General features: G+C 36.5%; 1 protein-coding gene across 1 annotated transcript in view; it reads left to right on the top strand.

The window, feature by feature from the left end:
* Positions 1–24,848, top strand: part of LOC145994813 (sclerostin domain-containing protein 1-like) — a 158,555-nt gene extending 133,707 nt beyond the window's left edge. The window contains exon 2 of the mRNA XM_083131132.1: positions 21,399–24,848. Within this exon, the coding sequence (XP_082987258.1) occupies positions 21,399–21,769 (371 nt within the window). The 3' untranslated portion in view covers positions 21,770–24,848. The remainder of the gene's footprint in view (positions 1–21,398) is intronic.
* The last annotated feature ends 672 nt before the right edge of the window (positions 24,849–25,520 follow it).

Raw genomic sequence — 25,520 nt, 5'->3', positions numbered from 1 at the left:
CCTGTCGCGAATAATTCAATAACTTACGAGGTTCTCAATTTTGTAATAGTCTAGACTTCTTCGTTTCCCTAATTCATTTCTTCAGTGTACATTTCCTTAAGATCCGAAAGTATAGGCGTAAGTTGGCGGGGACAAAGGGGGTGGGGGCACACATTGCACCCTGGGTATATGTTCATTTTCACATGCATAAGATATTGAACATTGCACAGTGTATTGGGCTACAGCTGAACGGTACCTTTCTGCAATACAACGTCTGAAAATGTGGCTAAGGTCAACCATGAGGCAAGACACTACTGAACATAGATAGGGAAATTGTAGCGAATCGCAAAGAATACTTCAGGAATTTATACAGAACAAAAGGAGAGCAATTAGATAAGATAATTATGCAATTTGTGTAATATCTTAGTTCTTCCACGGAACTAATTGCAAGTTCTCCTCAGTACTTGCAACATTATTTGTACATTACCATGAACACAGGATTATGATAGAGGAAAGAGACCAATTGGTTTTTCGATTATATATTCCTTAATAGTAAGTTTCCGAATGGCTACCTGTGTCAGAATCCACTTTAGGAAACACTGCCAAGAGAATTCTCAATTATAGCCAAAGGTTGCAAAAATGAGCGTTGTGAAAAAGTACTCCGAATTCTGACCTCCTACTAATATTTGTGAAACAAATATTATAAATAGCAATTGAATAGTTATTTAAAGTAGAAAATATAAAGCAAACTGAGGTTTTGTAATATTATGATGATCTTTTTAAAAACAGTTATATTTAAATACTTATATATAAATTCATAGTGGAGTGGATAACCTCCAAAACAATGTTTTGTAGTCGTTCTGCTCTAGCAGTCGGCCGACGAAAAGACAAACGTTTCTTGTGTCTCTTCAGGAGCAAGGTGAACCATTTTTGTCCGGTCAAACTGTCTCTTTTTAAAGGATGGTCAATGTTGTTCCGTTCCGTTGATATATTACCTTGCGTCTAAAATCTGAACGCTTTAGACCAAACAACGTTCTCTCCATCGCTAAACACTTCTTAACAAATTCCTCCTCTAGCCCTGGTGTAAATACACTCGGACGACTCATTCTTGTCTGGGATGCTTCTTCAGGATTCCAGTATTTCTCACTGAACAAAAGTTGTTTTAGGGACAACAAACGTATTATCAGCTTTCTTCCAGCCCATTTTCTTCCTTCTCATTGCATATATCGCTCTGGCCATCGACTCATGGGACCAGTTGTTTCTGCCTTCCCTGCCATTACTTGTAACCTATAAGTGACCGAAGATAATCAGCCTTTCTCAAAATGTAACGGGGAACATTAGGGTCCGACTTTGGAACATGGAGAGGTCCTACTTAGGAAATAGGCTATAGTTTCGAAAGGTCGCCATAGTCACTTAACACATTTTCGAAACTATTGTATTATCACATATATTGTTAGATCTATTTTACTTTTACATATATTAGTAATGAGACACAAACTCTTACAAATGTAGAAGTCAAAATATTATGAAATTACTGACCGTCGAAACATTTTCACTTCAGCAGAAGTCCATTCACCACACGCTGCTTCTCAAAACGATATAAAATATTGACGAGGGCACTGGCACCCATTAATATTATAACAATAAAATTATACCTTCTTGATCCTAAAAAAGAAATGTATTCTTTAAAAAAATGTGTAACCATCTGTAATCGTGTATTTAGGTATTCCTTTCATAAAAGTAACACTGGACATAGACACAATTTCATTTCTTTTGGATAAGATAATGTGGGGATTACCTTTTTCCGAAGAAGAATGGCCACTACGATTATCGTAATGGATAAAAGCATGAATAACGTTAGCCCCATTTAGCCCCCCGCCCTCAGGTGGATGGACGAAACTACGCCTATGTATGTAAGTGTTCCATCTATCATCATCATCCTCATCGTCGCGATTAGCCAAAAGTAGCAGAAGAAGACGCTAACAAAAATAAAATCATATTTTCCAATGGTAGGCGTGTGTGCGTGCGCACATGAACTCATACATTGAAGAAACCGAATAACAGCAAATGCTTTGACATGTCCTTACACAAGTGCATGTATTTTATGCAAAAGGGACCTTTAATAATATTTTGATGGAGGGCCCAAAATTTGTAGATTCGGCACTGCCTAGATGTTGCTTCAGTGGAATCGCTTCTGAAGAACTGGTTTTAAACGATAAACCGTAAAGAAGTTACATAGCGGATATTTTCCCCATGACTTCTGCATCAACCTGAAACGAAGGAAGAAGCATGATGAGGGTCATACTGGAACAACAAAACGTCACGACATAAAAGGATCAAATGTTAGGTGTCATTTGACAGCAATAAAAGGACGGGATATTACAGTTTCCTGTTTGTAATGGCATAGAAAATATTCTTGTAGGAGCGGAGAAGGTATCGTTGGAAAAGCTTCGTTCCGTGTCACCCCATTAAGCTGTCAAGAATCGCAAATTGAGTGCCATCTTGTGTACTGGCTTTTGTTCCGATTGCGCTGTCAACTGTTGCCAGATTTAACTCTTTCGAGACGAGGATCTCGTCTTTTAAAAATCCACCTCGTTGCCAGTGAGAAGAGGGGATAAACCAGAGCACGTACCTCAGATCTCTCTGCCTACAACGCCTTAAGTGCGTTTGAAATAAAAGATCAGTGGCTCTCTGGCTATGCATCTTAACGAACGGTAATGAAACGCACATTTATTTAGCTCATCTCTTCTGTTTTCAAGGTATAGTCTTTATTTACGTCTGTGGACACGAGATAGGTCCTATTAACAAGGTATGACTCGACCCCTATTCTCATTTAAAATTTTCGAGAAAAAACACACTCCACTCCTACGAAGGCACAAATAAAATTATTATTATTTTCAGATTGCAAAAGGCATGCCGTCGCCTTGTAATCAAGGAATCCCGGGTTCGATAACCGGTGGAGTCACATAGTGGTTCGGATCCCACTTTAAACTGTAGGTCCAGTCCTGATTAGCCTCACTGTCCAAAAAGTGGACTTAAAACAGCAACTCAATCAATCAATCAGATTGCAAAGAAAAAGTTCCAAAAAATTTCTCTCTTCGCTCCCAGTTTATATTTATTAACTAAAAGCAGTTCTAGTGCCGTATTTGTCGGCGTATAGGATGCAGTTTTCCCTTTAAAAATAGGTCTGTAAAACAGGGTGCGTCTTATTCGCCGATACCCAGTTTTTGATTACCTCCATTTCCGGAAATTTTCTCTCATCTGAGTTAGATGATTTCTATCTTGATTCCTTGCGGGGTGTGACGAAGAAGATTGAAATATATACTGTCCTTAAAAGATTAGGTAAGTTATTTGTTGAAAGTAGACCTACATAGCCTACTACTTTATATTTGAAATACTGTAAATCAATTGTAAATTCAGTGATAAAGCTCTTTCCTCAAAAACTGATGATGTGATATAGTTGTACTACAATATACCAATTTATCACTATTACGTGCTTACTGTAATCGGAAATGGCAAGTGGATGTTCGGCGCTTTTGAGAAGTGAAGAGAAGGTATACAAGGGGGACCATAAGTCCCGTTTTTACTGGGACAGTCCCGTTTCAGAGGCGTGTCCCGGTCGTCCCTTCGATAGTAATAAAAAATCACCATTTGTCCCTTTTTATAAAAGTCTAGAAATTATCTTGAAAACAAAGGCTACATTTGAGAGACATTTCATGCTAAAAAGAGATATTGTATGGTTTTGTGTGCGTTCCGTTATTTGTAGAACAGTGAATAAGCATGGCCATGAAGTTTCAATACGGAATTGCAACAAGAATTTAAAGTTCCTGGGTCTTGACACAAACACAAAGACAAATCTTGCGTTGTGTGTCCGATATGTGGGAAGTTTCATGAACGGTTGGTGGAGAATAAATCAGCTCTCAAGAAAATTGGTTCTTCTGTTAAATACTTGTGGCATTCCTCAACTTCAGCGTAGGACTAACATGAAAGGTTGATTAGAAGGGTACCAGAAACAATGTGTAAGTCATACCGAGATTATAATAACTATTACCTTTTTGGCAACGGGAGGTCATATTTCAACTTCGTTAATTATAGCAATAATTTTTTAATCAGGCCTAACCGATTTTTCAGGAAGAGTGGGACGGGGGGTTAACTCATCTCCTTAGGATGTTCCTTTTTGGGTGTAAATATTATAGTCACTCTAAAGTAATCCACTGAACGATCTGTCGTCTGCGAGCTGTTGTTGCCAAATGCTGCAAATATGGAGACGGTATATGCTCTTGCACGAGTCCCTCGAAAGTGGAAGAAAATGGCTAATTCTTTTCCGCTCGCCAACTGAAATACCTGCTCCCTGTGTATCGGTTGCCTTCCCCAAGTCGAAATGAAACAAGAAAAATACAAACATCATCCGAGGGAATCCTTTGAACCCATCATACGTGTACATGGGGACCGTTGCATATTTGTTCTACACTTCAAGATCTGTGCGCATCACATGTCTAGGCATCAGATTTCATCATGGGACCTTCAAATCCAAAATCATGATTTTCCCTGTAAAATAGAACACGCTAAGCATAGGATCAATTCGAGGCATAAATATTTTTCATAAATATGTTTGAAATACCAAAAACAACATACCAAAATCTAGAAACGTGTCAGTTTCTCGATGTTTCCTGATAGATTGGAACGGCAACGTTTGTTTTTTCAATAACACAGTATCAGTAATACAATAATTCACCTCCTAATCATAGCAGATTTTGTGTCAATTTTTTCTGCACGTTTCACCATTATGTGAAATTAAAAAAATGTGCCAGTATAATCGGTACTTAAAAATCACTTGTAACTAAACTGTCTTTGGTACGTACAATATTAGAATCCACATAATGTTAGTGAATATGGTCCAAATCGAGGTACGTATACATAATTTGTTAGTGATAGTTTAGCGAAAATTTACCCCGTCTGAAAAATAAGTTAACACATTTCATATTAATTTGTGCATTATAGTCGAAATATTATACTTAAGAAAGTTTACTACAGTGTTGCCAAGTATGGACTTTAAAAATCGTTATCTTCTGTATCCGAAGATTCTGTGCCGGTATCATTGGTTTCGTTATCTGACGCGACGATTGCGTGAAGAAAGGTTAGGATCCAATTTTTGGATTGAAAGAAACAGAGTGCGACGATTATTCGGTGAAATACGGTAACTTCATCAAACCCCATAATCATTTTGATAAGTCCTGTAAGTTTTGCACATGTAAGCTAATTGGGATTGGTTGCAAGTGAAGCAAGAACCACTAAAATATGCTCTTGCAGAGAATCGAAACTGCGAACCCTTGAATTAAGAGTAATATGCGGAAGGAGATGCGACACCGTTGAATGCTGAACAAATGACAGATGCAAGTGCTTGGAAGGAACATGGTCCTATATTCAGCAACCTCTTCACACGCCCTTGACCATAAATTCTCAACCTTCATGAGGCGCCACTCGAGATTTTTTTTTTAATGCGATGTCCCCATCCCAACAATTTTATTCGTAAGTACCTTCATAATTTTTAAACTTTATTCGTCAAATAATACGTGCTTCAAATTAAGTATTAATAAATAAATAATGGCATAGTCATGAAAGAGTAATATTTTTGTCACGGCGTGTTGAGAAATATAGTGCTAGGTTTAAAATAGTTGTTAGGCACTAGATCGAATGAAATCTTGTACTTTCCTGTGCTCATTTTCATTTCCATGTTGCGTTTTGAACACAATTAACATTAATTAGAAAAGCGATGACTACATTAGTACTAGCCCGGATTTGTGTGTAACTATATATTCTATTCCTTTCTAGGTACATGCCTTGAACAGGAAAATGTCAACGAATTATTTAACTGACAAAATTTTGCATAAGTTTTATGTTATATATTTTTAAATATTTGCTAAGTTACTTTACACAAAACGACATATTTCGGTCCTTTCTTCCTATCTTGATCCTTTTTTCTATATTTTCGATCTCTGAAATATGATGATGAAAATTTGTAGCTCATGTGAATGTCATAATTTCTAAACAATGAGATGAATAGTGCTTACGGTTACCTAAAATTGACTACCAAGTCGAAACACAGGCTGAAGAAAAAAAAGAGAACTATTAATTATCGAAAGATTCTGGAGTTTCTTCCCCCCTCCTTTCTTCCGGTTACATATTTTCGTTTCGTTTTTACGTTTAGGCAAAGCACCTAGCAACTTGGCATCGGTGGACAAGAAAGCTACTTCACTTGTACAAAAAATACAAAAGTAGCTATGTATTTTCATTCGATTGTTCTTTCTCTAGACGTTTTTTTTCTACAATTTGTTTCGAAAGTTACAAATAGCTCTCTTACATATTTACATCTACAATAATTTGCTATGTGAAAAGTAATTAATAGTTAACAAAATTTGTTTCTTAAATATGTACACGTTCCTGTGCTTTTTTTTAGTTTATAAATTTGATACAAATTTTAATTTGAACACTTTATGTCATAAAAATTATGTTGAATATGTTGAAATAAAATAAATATCTAGCAGAATTCTTGAAATGGCTTGGATACTCGAGTATTAATAATATTTTATATTTACTAACACTACATATTTAGCTACATATATTTTTGATTATACATATTTAGGAACATATTTTATCAATTATTTTCACAGATATATGTACATATTTTTTATTTTGATATTACATAAAAATCCGGGGTATACTGATAACTATATTATTAATTTGATTTCAATTATGCAGATTGAGGAAACCTAGTGACGTAACACGTCAACAATTCTGTGAACTGAACAGGGAAAGCGGTAGAAAGGCGTCAACGTGTCGACGTATTTTTGTATTTGCTAATGAAATTTACTACGTAAACTAAACTGAGAAGGGGAGGAGGATGCCAGTGGGTACCTTGGCAACCCGTAGTGTGCCCTCGACAATAAAAAGTAGAAACTACCAGTAAAATAATAAAAATAGTAATTGATGCTAGGCCCGGTACCAAGCCGCGGCCTGGCTATTGAGAAACATTGCCTAGACCATGCAAAAATAACCAAAAGTGGTTACCGTTGAGCCAACTGTACTGAAAATGGTTGGCCATACACAATGAACATACCGTTGGGAAACGGTAATTTTGGCAGTGGTTGGCGAAACTTGTGGTTTTTACGTTGGGCCAACGTGTGGTTTTTACGTTGGGCCAACGTACTGAAAACTAAAGTATAGGTAGGTTCAGACCAAATATAAACTCTAGTACAAATTATTTGTGTAAGATAAAAAAAATACACACCCCTTTTTCATTCATATGGTATCATTGTTTTCAGGGTACCTTCAAGTGGTAGCACAAAAAACTTACGTAGTTTTCCATCTTTTATGGGATTTACTCTGCACATAACATTGTTTATTTTATATATATATATATGTATATATATCGATCCTAAATCATCTTCAGAAGAATACCTGTAAGGACGTTCTTTATCTGCTACAACTAAGGAGACAACACAATAAGCAATTCCCAGTACAGAGATATCTTTCATCTCATCCATGGCTGCTGACAAAGGACTCCTGAGTGACTACAAATTAAAAATACTTTTCACTTTCATTAACAAAATATTATATTTCCAGTATGTGCTGTGACTGAAATTTTCGAAAAGAAACACTGTTACATGTCACTAATTTTGCACTATAGAATTTTCAGCATACTCTTGAAAGTTGTAACAGGAGAGAGTAGTTTTTAAAACTGATTCTGACTCACTTTTCCATGGTTCGGCAGGCGTTGGATACAACCGTTGGTCGAACGTAAGATCAATTTGAATTTGCGTAAACCCAACCTTACCCTAAAAACTACAGTTGGCCCAACGGTTGTGGTTACTTGAGTCACCTCGAACGCGCCAAACAACCGATATGGTGGCTAAAACAGTTCATTCTTAAAATGCAATAAATAGGAGAATGTGTGAGAGCCTAACTGTATGAAGATGGTTGGATTTGTCTGGGGACTTTCATGCATGGCTAGTGATTGTCCCGTCGTGAGGAGCGTAGAATTCCGTCTGATGCACCTGTGCGTGGTCATTGAAGACAGTGTTTCAATCTCTTTGCAGCGATTTCCCTCAACAACTCAAAAAAGCCTTTTTTCTCTACTCCATATAGGCGTGCTTCCGGAAGGGGTGGGGGGTGATCATTGGAGATGATCCTCTCTCTCAAAACAATAGGAACCTATCAAGCACCCCGTTAACTTAAATCTAATATGCAGAAAATGATACCAATAGCCTTCAACACTTTAATATGCAATACTACCTGAATATTTCTGAAATGAGACGCGAGTGTATGTGTTTGTTCCTGTATGTCTTTATTTAGGTTTAAATCTTTTGGTGTGTACTCTTCTGTTTATTGCGTGTACTTTTTTGTTTTTTGTTCTTTCTTCTTTTCTTGTTTCTTATTAGTTTTATTCTTTGCATATGCTTATGTCAATGAAAAATAGAGATGCAACCGTTCTTATGTGGTAGAGAAGGTCTTCACAGCCTTAACTTCGCCATGGAATACAAGGTGAAATAAATAAGAAGAAAATAGTGTGTATACATGGTATTTAAATGCATTTTTGTTCTAGTTTACTCGGCTTTTCTTTCTCTTTTCCTTTTCCTTCTTTCTTAGTTAAACCTGTAACGTGATACCGAATACTCGGAGAGTATAATCTTAAAATTTCATCTTTATATACCATAGTGTCTACGAAAAAGCAGCACGAAGTTTCAACAATTCGGTTAACATTGTCCATATAGGCAATTGAAACCCCGCGATATGTTTCACGGACACTATACTGAACGCAAACCCAACTGGCGGCTGACTCAATTTATGCTACATAGCTATATCTGTCCACCAATCGTCTTCGGGGTTGTGTGTCTCGATGAGTGTCAACAACCTCAATTGCGAAGTAAAAGATGCAAGGGTAACATCGCTCTCCCGTTACAACGCTGCCAAGCGTGCGTCTGTTTTTGTCATTTTGTGTTATTAGCTCGTTTGTACAGTGTTTGTGTGTTTTGTGTACTAGTTTTCCGTGCTTTGTGCACTATTGTACAACTTTTATCCAGCAACGGCGCTGATCATACCCGCTCTCCCGTTTTACAGTACGTTTGGCAACATGCTGTGTATCCGACGCTCATTTGTTTCTCCCGAGAGGAACTTTTGGTGCCTTTTGACACGAAAATGCCCGATGTCAGTCGAAGAGAGTTAAACTTATCGCTGATTCGTTGTTCCTAGCACCCAGTTGGAATTACGAGCTGTATAATCAGAACATACACATATTCCGGATTTATTGGCTACAGAAATCTTAACGACCTGCTAACGAGGTAATTTACATTAGTCTATATTTAATTACCATTTTAATTCGATTTAATTACAGAAATAATTATATTTGTAGCTTTTATTTGTTACGGATAGCTCGCTTTTATGACAATTTTTGTTGTCAATTTTTAACTCCAATGTACAAACCAAATATGGGTGAGTTTGAATTTTTAAGTCCACTTTATACATAAATAGGCTAATCGGGAATGGACCCATAGTGTAAAGTGCGATACGAGCCACTATTTGCCTCCACTGGACATTAGATTCATTGATTTAATTGTTTTTACTTCGGTTTTCTTCCGCTTTTGGCTAATCGCGAAGATGAGGATGAATGATGATGACAATAAAATGGATGAAAGAACAATCACAAACACACAAGAACAGCAGGACAACACGAGCCGCAGGGAGGATTATGGTTATTTTTTCAGACGCCAGAGCCTCGCTAGTGTACAAAATGCAGTCTAAGGTGTAGTATGTAGAAGGGACGAGGTTGACATGTGAGTGTGTTCGCAAAGGGTCACCCCCTTACACCCCTCCACCGGGGATAGAACAACAGAAATACATGAAGAAAGAACGAAATAAGTGAAACGTAGTCCCTGCATCGCATTAAGCTAAGGTAAGTTTTCCGTCTGAAATTTCGGCACCAAAACAAGGCACTGGCGTTTGTCACGTGCCAGTTTCGATGACACAATGAAGGTTGCAATGAGGAATGGTTTCTCGGAATCGACGAGAGATGGCATTACGCTATATAAAGAGGAGCAAAGGAAATTATAAAAAACTTGGAGCGGAGAAGAGGGATTATATATATTATAGTAAATTGAGAAATATATAAAAGAAGAGTTCAAATACTATAAAAGAAATAAATAGAATGTTGTATATAGTAAATTAAAATAATTAAGAATATGGGCGCATATGAAACGTTTAGGAAAGTTATTAAGTAAGCGAACGAATTCAGAAATCTAGCTCTTTCATTTCTCTGACGAGGAGAACATCGTCAGTGTTTTTGGTTGTTTGTCCTCGGTGGCGCTGTTGTCAAATTAGACGCCCCGAAAGCACTTTTCGGTTGCGCTATTTATTAGTCGCACTGGGCCATTGGCAGCGCTTGTTATTAGCGATCCTGGTTATTCCCCTTTGGTCGTTAAATAGGAGGTGGCGCTATTGTCAGTTTAGTCGACCCTACTCTTTCTACAAGTATAGCTTGTATTGTTTGCCAAAGAAGCGGGGAAAGCGAGCGCATAAATAAGATTACGCTTTAAAAAAGGAAAGATTTTTGATGAGAATAAAAGAAGAAGAAGCCTTACAATAATCAAAGAAGAAGAAGCCTTGTCGATAGTCAAAAAAGAAGAAGAAGCCTTTTCGATAATCAAAGAAGAAGAAGCCTTTTTGATATCCAAAGGAGAAGAAGCCTTTTCGATTATACATATATATATATATATATATATATATATTCTCTGTATTTTGTATAGTTCTCAGAATATAGATCCGCATTTAACTATATCCTCTTGGCTATAAAACGCTTTCTTATTTGGAATTCTCGAATAAAGAACCTATCCCCTGAGATTAAGATATCGGTAGCCGTGGTAAATAACATTTAAGTACGTACCCACAAGGAGTGTAGCACGTTCCCAGATATTTCGTAAAAGGTTGGGGGTTTTGAATTCATTCTTCTAAGCAGTCAATACTATTCTTTCATCCTTTCCATAATGGTTTTCAGGAAAGTTTTTCAGTATAGTTTGTGTCCACCTCATCTGTAGAGTATTTCGTACCAGAAATTATATTTTAACTTTCTACACACACACACACACACCCACACACACATCCCTTTGCATATATATACAAATTATTATAGCAAAAACTGAAATAGCTCAAAACTTTCTCCACATACCTTACTTTCGTTCTCTAGTGCTGACTTACTTCTGTGTAAAATTTTAGCTTAATTGATGCACAGTTGGAGGTCACCCCATGTTGGACATTTTTCTTCCCTCTCAGGATAGATTCCCAAACTATTGTGGAAAAACTCGAAGTAATTCAAAACATTTCCCACATATGATATTTTTGTCCTCTAGTGCTGACTTATCTCTGTTTGAAATTTTAACCTAATTGATGGATTCTTGTAGCTTGCACTCTTAAAAACGCTTTTTTTTAGGGGGGGTCGTTATCTTCGCCAGCTAAATGCATTCGTTGTTCAGAATGTTGAAGCAAGAGGTGCTAAATTATTTGCCACATGATCTCGATGTCCTGCAACGAAGGAATGAGTATAGAGGATTCTGCTTCTCTCTCTTTTGTTTCTTCGAGGAAGAAGTGGAAATGAGTCGTTTCAAGTTCCTGGCACAAAATATTATTATTTCGGCATCCATTGTAGTTGGCCCAAGAAAAATCAGTAAGATAACTGAATAAGCTTTGTTTGTGAGCTTGGTCTACATCAAACAGTGGAACCAAACTCTTCTTGGAATTCGAGCCCCCTTGAATGACATCCCATTTTTTACCTACACGAAACAGACTGTAGCTACCAAGCCATATAGAGCATTTTACAGTTATCTTTGGTTTATTTCGGAACACCTGGTTCGACTTGCCACTTTTTATCATCAAGAGACACGGAAACGAAGGAGAAAATGTCTGAATTTACAAAGCATCCTTCATTCCAGCACGACGTCTGCAGATCACAGATCAAGTGAAGAATCTGAAGTTAGCGAACTTTGTGACATAAAGGAACTCTTTACCCTTTGATATATTTATGGAGGAAACTAAAACAAAATCTGAAACCTTTCTGCAAGGAAACATTCAAAGGAATGGACGGATTATCTCATTTTCAATTAATTTCATCATAGGATCCTACAAACGAAAGTAATGAATGACACAGCAGAAAGAGATATCGGCCTAAGCAAGAGGTATAATGAAACTTTGTTAATAGATGAAGAACAGAAACAGCTCTTCTTCGTAAACTAACAAATCACAAAAACAAGTTTACAATTTCATCAAGAGCAAATTTAATGTCGTTGGTTTCTAAATGTACAGCTCTTAATTAAGAGATACAATCAATTTAATTAGATAAAAGGTGTAAATTGGGGCTACCACTAAATATTGTTTGTTTGAAGAAAAATTGGAGTTTCTTTAGTTACAGATCAAGGAATTAAAATATCCTTGTGGAGAATGAAAACTCGTATATCTGTATTTGTGGACCACCCTAACACACACACACACACACACACACACACATTAGCCTTCTTAAACCTGAAGGTTTATGGCTGCAGCATCACAACCCTTCCATCTGTCCCTATCTTGGACAAGATCAATCCAATCTTTCCCACCCTTACAGATTTCTCAACGTTATCCTTCCATCTTCATTTTCGCCTTTCTACAGGTCTCTTACCATCAGGTTTCCCAACAAGAATCCTCTAAACTCTTGTTTCCTTGCCCGACCCTGTGGCCGAGTGGTTAGCACATCGCGCTGCGACGCCAAGGGTCCCGGGTTCGAATCCCGGTCGGGCTTGGTTGTTTGTGAATGTTCACATCAATTTCATCATTTCATCACTCATCCCCATCTTCGCAAATTAGCCAAGAGGCACAAAACGCGAAGTAAAATAAATTCAATCAATCAATCAATGAATGAATCTTGTTTCCTTTCTCATTCGTGCCTACCTGCCCACCTAAGTCTTCTTGATTTAATTATTCTAGTAATATGTGGACAGGAATACAAATTGTGTAGCTGTACATTATGTAACCTTCTCTACTCACCCGTCTCCTCTTTCTTTTCAGGTCCAAATTTTTTCTGAGAATTTTATTTTCAAATACTCTCAATTTATTTCCATATTTCAATTAAAGAGACCAAGTTTCACATCTATAAAATACTACAGGCAAAATTACTGTCTTGCAAATTTTAACTTTTAGTTTCTTAGATATTATACGAGAAGATAAAAGTTTTTGAATGGAAAATTAACAGGAATTTCCTCAATTAAGTCTGATTTTTATTTCCTCTTTACTATCATTTTCATTTGTTAGTATTACTCCTAAATACTTGAATTTGGAAACTGGTTCAAACGAGTTGTTATCAATAATTAGATTTTGATTATTACCTAACACTTGGTTTCGGCCTGTAACTGTATTTAGTTTTATCTTTACTAACTTCCAAACCTATATCTTTAGCTGCCTTTAAAAATATTTCAATATTATTCTTAATTGTATTTATATTATTCGCTAGTAAGTCTACATCATCTGCATATTCTAACAAGTGAGTCAGACCATTTAATTTTAGTCCTTCATTACTTTTCTTTACCTTCCTAACAGCATATTCTAAGGCAAAATTAAAGAACAATGGAGATCTCTCTGTCTTAACCCATCATTGAATTGTAAATTTGTCTCACGAATATTACTTTCTGTTTCATTATTGCATACTTTTATCATATTAACAATCTTCTAAGGTACGGTATTCCAAACTCGACTAATATATTACATACTTTTAACCGAATCATATGCTTTTTAAAGTCAATTAATATCATATCAACATGTTTTGATTATATTCCCACTTTTCTGAAGTGTCTTTCTGTCTGATGTGAAAAATTTGATCTGTAGTTGATCTGTTACGTTTAAATCCACATTGATAATCACTTATAATTTTATTAGCATATGGGGGTAGTCTTGGTAAAAGAACGTTAGATAATGCATTACATATGATGTTGAAAGGAGAGAAATTCCACGGTAATTATTGCAATTCGTTTTATTACGTCGTTCGTAAAGTACGTTCCACTGATAAATACCGTGGTGCTGCAAGCGGGGAAGTGTGAATGTGCATGCGCCTTGTGTAGCCACAACCTTGATGAAGTGCAGACGTCAGTCTGAGGCAAGTTGGTCAGGAGAGTAGTGCGTAGTGCGTTGTTGTTATGTTTCGGATAATCCAAACTCCCGCCAATTGTGAGGTGCGATCCGTGATCCGTTTTCTGGATGCACATAATGTTCCAGCTGCGGAGATCCACCGTCAGATTTGTGAGGTGTATGGATAAGGAATATGAGTGCTTCAATGGTAAGAAGATGGGCGAGACAGTTTCGTGGTGGACTGGTTAGTGTTCATGATGAAGAACGAAGTGGTCGACTGTCTGTTGTGAATCCCAATTTGGTTCGTTTAGTGGAAGAGCAGATTAGGGAGAACAGACGATTCACTTTGAGCTGTCATTAGAGTTTCCAAAAATCTCCAGAACTGTGCTGTATGAAATTGTAACAGTGAATTTGAAATTTCGCAAATTGTGTAACCGTTGGGTCGAGGTGTCATTCTCCTCCACGACAATACTCGTCCCATGTGGCAAATACAACTCAGGAACTCCTGACGACCTTCCATTGGGGAAAAAATTACCACACCCCCGTTACAGTCCTGATATTGCCCCGTCTGATTTTAATTTGTTCCTTCACATTAAGGCATTCCTTGCTGGAAAACATTATGGTACGAAGAACTGAAACGTGCAGTTTCCCAATGGTTCTCCATTCAGGCGGAAACGTTCTATGATAGCGGTATAATGAACTTGGTATCTCGCTGTGATGCGTGCTTGAATTCTTATGGCGATTATGTGTGAATGTTGTACCATGTATATATTCTCACTCCTATAAAGGTCATGGTATTACTATTTATATTTTTCATTTTATTCATGCAATAATAAAACACCGGAATGATGATGGATTCTTTCGACTGTTGAGGAATTTCTTCTTTATTACATATTAAGCATATTAATTTATGAATTTTACACATTAACGAATTCCAACCATATTTAATTAACTCAGCTGGTATTAAATCAATGCCAGGTGCATTGTTATTCTTTAGACTTTTAATAGCATCTTTAACTTCAGTCAAGTTAGGTTCTGGAACTAAAGGTTCTGCTTTATGTACTACAATTACTTCTGATTTATCTCCTACATGAACATTTAAGTGGTCATTAAAGTAGTTCTTCCATCTATTTAAAATATTGCTTGGATCAGCCAAAAATTCACCGTCTTTATCTTTTATCTAGTTTACATTAGGTTGACACACCTTTCTGAATTCATTTACATCTCAGGGACGAGTGGGCGAAGGTGGGCAAGCGCACCCAAAAATTCCTTTGCCCACCCGATTGCCCACCTGAACAAATTCAAGACATAAGTGTTTAGAAAAATATGAATGGTTCAATAGTATATTATTGTCTTCACTCCCTGCACACTTTTCTTGTGAATATTGTCGATACTAGAAAATGTTGCAAATGAACCTGTAAGAAGTTTCGCTGTTTTTGGATTTACCTTAGTTTACTGGGTAAGATAAAGAAAATCGTTAGAAAATATGCTAATTAGTAATACCTATCACATTTAACTTATTTGAAACTTAAAACATTATCCAGTTAATACTTCTTTGGCTAAAGCAACGTGCATGATTTCCGAGGCGAGGCAAAAAATCATATAGGACAAAACAAATATATTAAAATAACCAATCACGTAAATAAATACACCTTCTTCGCGTTACTTCCACATGGTATGAAAAAGAACTTCGATCTATGATAAGGCTTCCTTTGCCTAGCGTTTTGGGTAATGGATGTCGTATTTCGAGAGTGTGATAATGAGAGGGTGCCAAATTTATAAACAGTATAAATAGGGGGAGGGCACGATTGACAACAATATTTTTTATGTATAATGTAGCCTATATACTTTTTGAGAAATTTGGGGGCAGAAAGCGCCTTGTCCCCCTATGGTGATAATTGTCCATAAATTAAACTTCTTCCAATAGTTTTATTGCGCTATGAATAAGAGAAGAATTGCTACGTAGTTACCATGTTGAAATTAGATGAATTGTTTTGTCAAAATTACTTTCCACAATATAGTGTGTGAAAATAGTTGTTTTCTCAAACGCTGTGCATGTGTGCAAATTCCTTGCTTTTTATCATTTTTCAGTGATATCAGTGAACTCTCAATTTTATGCGCTGGGAAAGTTCAAGCAAAATGAACAAAAAGTTTAAAGCTTTTCCAAAAATACATTATTAATTTGCAAAGATTCATATGGACTTATCAATTTGGAAAACCCCTGTGAGCCAACTAAAAGGATGATCCATTAATGCTCATCCAGGAAGCAGCACTCTTTCCATTTAAAACTCATAATATTAAAACAGTATATTCAAGATCATTAATTTGAAATATGGAGAAAAAAAAACAAACGAAATACAACACTTCATTGTTGTCGAAGTTTGTATGTTTTCTGTCGCCGTATAATGTCCACACAGCATGTCTCTTGTATCGAAAGTAACAAACAAAGTATTTCGTTTTGTAGAGGACGTTAATAGTAGCAAATAAAGGAGGGCAGTTGAACTTGCGTAACTGTAAATGTAGAATTTTGACATACTTACTTTCCGAATCTAAAAAAAAAAATACTTTTGAGTCTCATGAGTTTTTGTTTTAAGTGTACTTTATGCACAGTATGGATAATTGGGACCGGACCTACAGTTTCAAGTGTATTCCGAACTACTATGTGCCTCCACAGGGTATGCTAAAATTATATTCTAAACATTTTTGTTGCTAGGCGGCTTCCCTTCATGTATGGCGAAGCTTTTCTTCTCTCCTATGGACGGCATTGGTTTCACAAATATAAATATTTCATTTAAGCTAATGACTCTCGCTGCCAATTGCATTGGTACAGAATTTCATCCATACGTTTCACAATTTTCGCATGAATTAAACAGTACATGCCTACTGCTATTTCCTACGTTCATCTAATGAAGCAGTATGTGGAAAATTCCTTCTTAACTTAAAGGGACAAGTGAGCAGTAGAAAGCATGGACAGGGAGATACAATGAGAGGCAGGTGGACTTAAATTAGAGAGAAATAGGGAGATTATATCAAGCCAGACAGAAGATAGAGAAAATACAGACGACATATTTGATTAGAAGACTTAACGAAAGGGTTACGCGCGTGTATGTGTGTGTGAGAGAGCGATGGGTAGACTAGGGGACTAAAGCCGAGGGTGTCATGCACAGAGGACACATTCAAAGCTCTTTTCTTTAAGACAAGGATATGCGACGAAGACATTTACACTTGTCAGAGGTAAGGGGAGGAGGAAAACATTCAAGGTGGTACTCTACCCTTGTTCCCATTGATGATTTTTCAAGTGATGACGTTACACCTACTAGTAGATACTTCCTTTGGGGCCTCACTACGTGAAGATAGATGTCACCTTTCAAAACGATATACGACGTTCTTTCTTCAACCACGTCACGAAAAGATCTCGATCATAAGTCATTATCGATTATGAGGTTGATTTTACGTTTTACATTATGCCTACTTACTGACATTCTCAACTTGGCACGAAATGTTTTCTCTGTGACCCCCTTTTCCACAAAAATAAAATCTTGAGTACGCCGCGCCGCTGTTATTGTAGTTAGCTTGATGGAATTGTTGTTGCCATACCTAGCTACGGGGCTGTGTAAGAGTGAATGGGGGAACACAAGCTGGGGAGAAAAGGTACAAAATGGATAAATAAGAAACGTACACCGGCAAAAAAAAAAAAAAAAAAAAAAAAAAATCGGGAGTGAGGGGAGAAAGAGGGGTAGAGAAAGGGGTGAGAGAACGCATGTTTGTGAAACTCATGCATACATACACACACACACACACACTTTATATCTGCCCACCCTAATTTTTCAATATATGGATCCTGCCCACCGGGTCAAAATTTTCTGGTGCCGCTCCTGAATCTGATATTTTTATTTTTGCTGTTTGTTCAATTTCGTTAATTTTGCTTTCCAAGTAATTTCTTGTTTGTTATTTTTTACTTCTACACGTGCGGTTAACTTTTCGCTTTATTATATTATAACTGTTTTAATTTCTATCTTGAGAGTTATTTAACCACTTAAATCTAGCCTGATTTCTCATTTCTATTAGATTATAACATTCATTATCAAACCACGGCTTATTTTTTCTTAGTTTACGATATCCTATACTACATCAGTGAAATATATTTATGCTGCAAAATTCACATTTAACATACTGCTATTTTCCAAATTCCATACTTCTAGTGAAATTACGCTACTCGCGGAAACACTGCAGCAAATCCACTTTAGCAAAGAAGGCAGGCTGTACCACTCTTTACCTTTTAAAACTCATAATTGTCTAATATCTTTGCTCATTCTATATCTGCAGGTATGCCGTGCCAAATACTTTCTGAATGCCGCCATCTTATGCTATTGTTCTCTTCATCTCTTGGGCCTTATTTTCATACAGAATAATGACGTCATGGCAAGGTATTCCTTTGTGCTGCAGCATCTAATGGTCCGTGGAGACAAAATATATAAATTGTTTCACATAAGCACTGGATAGAGAGACACATCATTCCAGCATACCTCATTAGTTACGAGAGCAGTTACAGGCAAAGAAAAAGTTGCGGGTTTCCCGTCCACGCTGACCAAAGAATCTCGTAACAAGTAGACGAAAATAGAATTTTTAATGAACGACTGTGCTGAATCCTGTTTGCGTTTATAACATCAGATATTGTCTTTATCACTATTATTCATTGTCTTAGCAGAGATGACTCCAGTAATGTAGCTGTCCACACGGCCCCTCCTGTATTTTTTTTTTTTTTTTTTAAATATTTACTTCATTAGCACCATATCACCTGACCTTCCCGATTGCGCAGTGGTATCGTCGTCGCCTTGTAATCAAGGGGTTCCGGGTTCGATATTCAGTGAAGGAACATATAGCCTGTCCCATCTATCTATGTTGCAAATACGCGCATAGCGGCAGGAAAGGGGGAAATCGAGTGTGCAGAGCAAAGCAGTGCACGCTGCTGGGAAGGCTGGTAACTGCAGTCACTCCCCCCTCCACGCAATCTCGTTCCTCTCACGTGTTCATGGATGGAGCCGTCTCGCATCACTACTTGCGCAGAGACTTGATTTCGTTCGCCTGCTCCAGATATAATTGGGACAGAGTGTAGTGGTTCGGATCACACATTAAACTGTAGGTCTAGTTCCGATTAGCCTTTCTGTGCTTAAAGTGGACTTGGAACAAAAACTCAAACCATAGCACCTGATTTACCTTTTCAAAATGTTTGTGTTACCGAGATGCGGCTAGTTTGTTTGAGTTGGTTTTTCAAGTTTACTTAAGACTAATCGGCACTGGATCTACAGTTTAGAATGGGATCCGAACCACCACTACGTGCTCCGGGAACCCTTGAGTGCACGTTACCACTACGCCATCGGCGAGGCTCTCCCAAGGTGTGCCGACCTCCGGGACGAAGTTGTTAGCACATAGCGCTATGACGCCAGGGGTCCAGGGTTCGATTCCCAGCCTGGGTGTTCTTTTTCAGTGTCCCTTCAACAATTCCATCATCAACACTCATCCTGATAGTCGCGATTAGGTAAAAGTGGCAGAAAAGCAACACAAAAATAACCCAATCACATGAATCAATCCACCAATTGTCCAAGGTCTGGAATAGTATTTGTCACTCGGACCCCTTTTGTTTTTGACATGACATAGGCGCTGCTCTGAGGTAGGGTAGGTAGCTGAGATTTTGATTGATATGAATTGAATATTTGCGATTAGCCAAAAGTGACATAGGTACGACGTAAAATCAGATGGCAATCTGACCTAGGTAGGCGGCCACTCTGGAGAACACTTGCATGAGCTGGAGAAAATCGATCACATTCTGTCGTATTGGTGGACAAAGTTGGTCTGTCTGTTGGTGTCAAATATCGGAAAACTTAATAAGTTGGACGATAGAAACTAAGGAGAGAGTATATCACGCTACAGATGGCTCCGAAACTAGGGTCTTCTGCATAGTTACAGAGACCTCGTGGATGAGTTCAATTTCTCAGCAACATCTACGAAATCTGAATTTATTTAGTAAGTTGATCTTCTAGAAAATTCCTGCGAATAGCAGGACGAACTTCAGAGCTGGAACGAATTCACTCACTGTGAATTTCTGGGGAAGCAAAATAAAACTCTTATTCAAGTTCAAATGCTCAATTGGTAGTCGGCATGCACTGGTGGACAAGTTTGTACAACAAAATATTAACATCTGCCACGTACATATATCAATTTCTCAGGAATGATAACCATTGATCACATGGTCGGAAAGTCTTACTTTGTAGAAGTGGGGTGACCACCCTGCTCACAGGATTTAACTCCGTTAAACTTCATTTTTAGAGTTATGTAAAATGTCAAGTTTATGCAACTCCGATAAGATAAGTGCGATAGTTGCAGGAACGCATTATTCTTGTTTACGACACCATTACACCTGACATGCTTTACCGGAAGTACCGTTGATTTTCAACAATCCTACGTGTATTATCCGAGCTTCAAATATTTTACAACGGTACTCCCAAGGCTCTGGCAGGAACGAAGGCTTAATAATAAAGATAATTGAAGGACTTTTTTCCCTTTATTTATTTATTTATTTCAGAATAAACTAGATATGAGACCTAAAACGAGGGAAACATATATTAGTATGTTACATCTTGTCGACATAATGTGCGTAAAATGTGGGGGTCCATAATCTGCAAATGGTCAAATTGAAACAATCTATTCTTGTTACTTCAATTATGTACTGTGTTTGTAAGGCCTATATTGAAATGCTAACATTCCCTAAGCTGATATTCCCTAATTATTGCCTAAAATTACTCTAAAGACTCGTCACCACACACTCAGAAATAACTGTTATGCAATTTCTGTCATTTCCCATTTTAGAAATATTAGATATTTTAATTTTGTTGTCAGAATACGATCATAATCCGCTGGAGACTAATTACCTTTTATGATTAAAATATCATGTGTGATTTTACTACTAACGTATGTTTTACTATATGTGTAATTTTAATTTTTTTAAGTTTGTAATTATTTTATTGCAACGTAAATTTATCTTCTTCGTATGTTTTAACGTGTAGTATACTTATTTAATTTCATATGTGTATATTGTGTATATGTCATTTATCTATTGTAATAAACTGCTGTATAAGGCATGTATACTGTTTTTCAGCAGTATAATCCAATACTTAATATATCAATAAAGTAACAATTTTGGCCATCATTGTTTACAAATCCATATCTTTTAGATAACCTATTTACAAATAATTTTTATTCCTTTTTCTCCGTTGCAGAGATTCAGATAGGATGTCGCCAGCTGAGATCCAAGAGATACATATCCGACGGGTTCTGCACGTCTTCTCGTCCAATCACTGAGGTTGTGTGTGCGGAGCATTGCATCCCAGTGCAGCAACCGCTTTGGTACACGGATTACATCAAGGTGTGGGCCACGGCGGACAACATCGGAGAGTGGCGGTGCGTCGAAGACATCACCAGGAAGAAAAAGGTCCGCTTGCTGTGCCGAGACGGCGAGAGACGAGTCTACACAATTAAGGTAGTCAAGAGCTGCAAATGCAAGCGCTACAAGAAGCAACACAACAAGACGACCCTCGTGGAGAAGAGAAGAACTAAGCGGCTGCGTACAAGGCACAGACCACGGCCGTGAGACTCCAGCGCCACGTGTTGTTGTTTTCTGGAACTAAAAGACATTTTCAAACGAGTTACTAGCGACAGCTTTAGCAACTTGAAAAATATGCGGTCAGCAGTAATATTATGATTTTATACCTATTATCTGCTGTGCAAGCTACTTTAACAAGACTAAACCTAACTACCTAACATATTCACATGTCTATTTCTGCTATTCGATGCATAGGTTAGGCAGGTTAGGTTTGGTGCGTCACCATATACTTCTTAATTGCTAAAGCTGTCTCTATCCGTTCGTCATTATCAACGAGCAGCTAGTGATAGCAACAGCAACTTGGATATACATGCCTGCATAGGTGAGTAGGTTAAGCAGGTTAGTTTAGGTGCTGTGAGCAGCGAAGGCTGTAACAACTTGGATATATATGCTTGCAAAGATGAGTAGGTTAGGTTTGGTGCTGTCAGTATATATCTCCACGTTGCTATAGCTGTCGCTAGCCGCTCGTCATCATCATATCCACTTATTTTTCAGAATTAGTAAAAGTTGGTACAGTGAATACTGTTCTTAGGTTCTTTTTATAAGTTATGATTGAAAATTCACAGTTATTAATATTATTTTTTTTTGTAAAATCAGTATATGAATGTTTGAGTTTTTTGGATGAAGAGCTAGTTGCATGCATGTCTCATAGCTAAAGTCTGAAATTGGATCTTGTCAGATAAACTGGCGACGTTAATATGTTCTGTACACATTACATGGAACGTATAGAATTCTGAATCACCACCAAACTAAATTAAATTGTATTTTGCACAACAGAGCTAATAATATCTCTAAATTTGGTGAACATATGTCAAGAATTTATGCACAATCCTGATAACAGATGTACAAATAAACTGTACGAAATAGAAAGTTTTTCTGGCTGAATTGTAAGAGCAGATCAACCTATCATATTCAGATTTAAGATAATGTACCAATACTGGCTTGTTTGACATTGACTGATTAGTTGAAATAGATTTTTCAGTTGAAAGCCAAAATCAAGTTGGGTATAAAACCAACTCTCAGATGGTCAATGGCAATTTTAGCTGTTTAACCTTGACATTTGCCCATATTCAATTTTCGCCATGACAAGAGCATGCAGCTGCATCAAAACATCTAGTTTTAATATATGTAAGAGGCTATTTTGCATTTTTATGCATTTGTACCACATGTATTTTGTTACTATTGTTTTTTTTAGTTTTTACATACAAGTATTGTAATTTTAAGGTGCAAGTTAAAGACTGCTTTATATATAAATATATACACATGCACATTTTTTATATATGATAATGCAAACAAGTGCACTAAGATAGGCTTTAATTAGTATTACCAAATCATCGAGTAATAATTTTGATTACTCATGCATTTTTTGTGTTCCGTGTTATGTAACAACAAAGAGCAACAATAGGCATGTCTTATGATTCTAAAGAAAGCACCATAAAATGGATTGTAAAGATATTTCATTCTCTACATGTTTCTGAAGTTCTAGAATACTAAGTGGGCAAATAATAGATATCTTAAAAGCATTGGTTGCCGGCGGAATAAGTGCGAATGTATGCCTGTGTATTTTAATTCAGGTCAATCTGAGAAGTGCAGTCATGTAATAAGGAGCTAGATATAAAACAATTAAACTGATATGTTATGATTGAAGGGCGGATTTATAGACGATAAAGACGCAAGCAAAGCAGGGCACTTAGCAAAACCTTCAAAGCAGTAATAAGCACTTGCAATGTAGAAAAACTTAGATTAGACATTAAACACTAAATCAAGATAATATATATCATTTAAAAGGCATAGAAGAATGAAATGTAAAATACAATAAACATTTGCATATAGGTCTAAAAGCGGAGACATAAGTACAGTAAACACTAAAAAAAATACACGAGGAGAATAATTAAGCACCTCTATACAGAGACCCAAGAAGACAGACAGTTAGAAAGACATTTGGGAACATGGAAGAGCTAAACAAGAAAATAAGCAATTGAAATGTCAGGAAGAAGCACTTAAAAAGTATGGAACAAATAGATAAATCAACATCTGGGATGGACAAGTATTAAGACACCTGATATGTCTTCATGTTTAGAACTCATTAAACTGTTCAGAACTGATTATCAGCAAACACGTATGACGGTTTTCAAATAATCCCATGGATTATACAGATAAAAGATGAAAGGGGGCATTAATCTGTCAATAATTGGAAATGCAAAGTCAATATTAGAAATTATTGGCCTTTCGACATTACACACAGAACCCAAAAATGTAAATTGAGGTACCTAATATGTTGACTCCAATAACACATTAAGGTGCAAAACTGCAAATGATGCACTTTTTGGTGTGTCAAAACACACAGAAATACATATAAGGGCACTTTTATCAACTGATGTTCCGTGTAATGCACTAAAAATGCATCAATTTGGAAAATCAGACAAAATCATTTCAAAGATAACAAAATTTCACTTTTAATGCATCAATTAACATAAAGCTAAATGTGTAATTTAGTTATCTTTGAAATAATATTGTCTTATCTTGACACCTTTGGGTTGTGTGTGTACTATCAGCACAAATTATATTGCATATGGCATTATAGAAACTGCAGTAGAATGTATTCAATCTTATGTATACTATTCAATCTACTTGTTGCTATTCATTCTAGAGAATCAAAATAACCAATGTCAGCAAGAAAAAAACAAGAATGTCTCCGAATTATCCCTCATAACTATTTTTCGCCCTTTAATGATAACTATTTGTAGAAGTAGCAACTTGTCAACAGGCTGCAGATTAGCAGATTAGCAATATACTAGGTTCGAACACGTTGCAGTACATGTAAAACTCTATTCCTGAATGATAATCTGATACTACATTGCATATTTCACTCGTACCTTTTTTTAGTTTCAAATTACGTTTTTCTTTCTCAGTTAAAATTGTATTAAAACAAATGTTGGTATTATATAGTATTAAATTTTGATTAGCATTGAAATATATTTAAGTGTTTACAACACGAGAAATGCACTTGTAGATTAATTTAAGGTGATTGTACTATTTTATGCCGTAAATATAAAAATAAATATTACCCTGTTTTTTGTAATAAATTGCATTTTGAAAACAAGTAGTTTTTATTATCTATGTAAAGATAACCCTACATTCTTAAATTGAGGAACAGGTTGTAATAGAGAACCCTGCTGCAGGGGCGCATCCACGAATTTTTGTCTGGGGGGACAAGTACCAGGATAAACGTACCAATAATAATAATAATAATAATATACACAGTAATAATGATAATGATATTATTATTATTACTATTATTATTATAAGTACTGGTAGTATCAAAGACGTTATTATCATGGTTAATTGCACAAAAGGGGTAGAAGTTGGTGCTAAAGCATTTGTGTTGGAACAAACGATTTGAAATATTTTTTTCCAAAAAGTTCAATTTCACATTAACTAATAATGGAAAACAAGCATACCAACTGTAATTTTCAAAGGCAGAAAATGCATGATAAATGCATTCCGAATATAGTTATTTCTGTACATATAACATGTATTATTTTCATGTACGTACAACATATGTTTTACACATATGAAACATGGAGCGACGTAAAATAAGAAAATACATATGCAACGTGCTAACACTGAATTGTTTACGTATTCAAAGTTTATTTAATAGGATATATACAAGATATATTATTTACATACATTATATATTCAATTCATCCACCTCATAATAAACCAACAGCAAAAAATA

This window comes from Lepisma saccharinum, chromosome 1 (genome assembly GCF_977018435.1).
Source record: "Lepisma saccharinum chromosome 1, izLepSacc3.1, whole genome shotgun sequence".
NCBI lineage: Eukaryota > Metazoa > Arthropoda > Insecta > Zygentoma > Lepismatidae > Lepisma > Lepisma saccharinum.
Note: the sequence above shows the minus strand (reverse complement) of the source record. Positions and strands in the feature narration are given on the sequence as shown.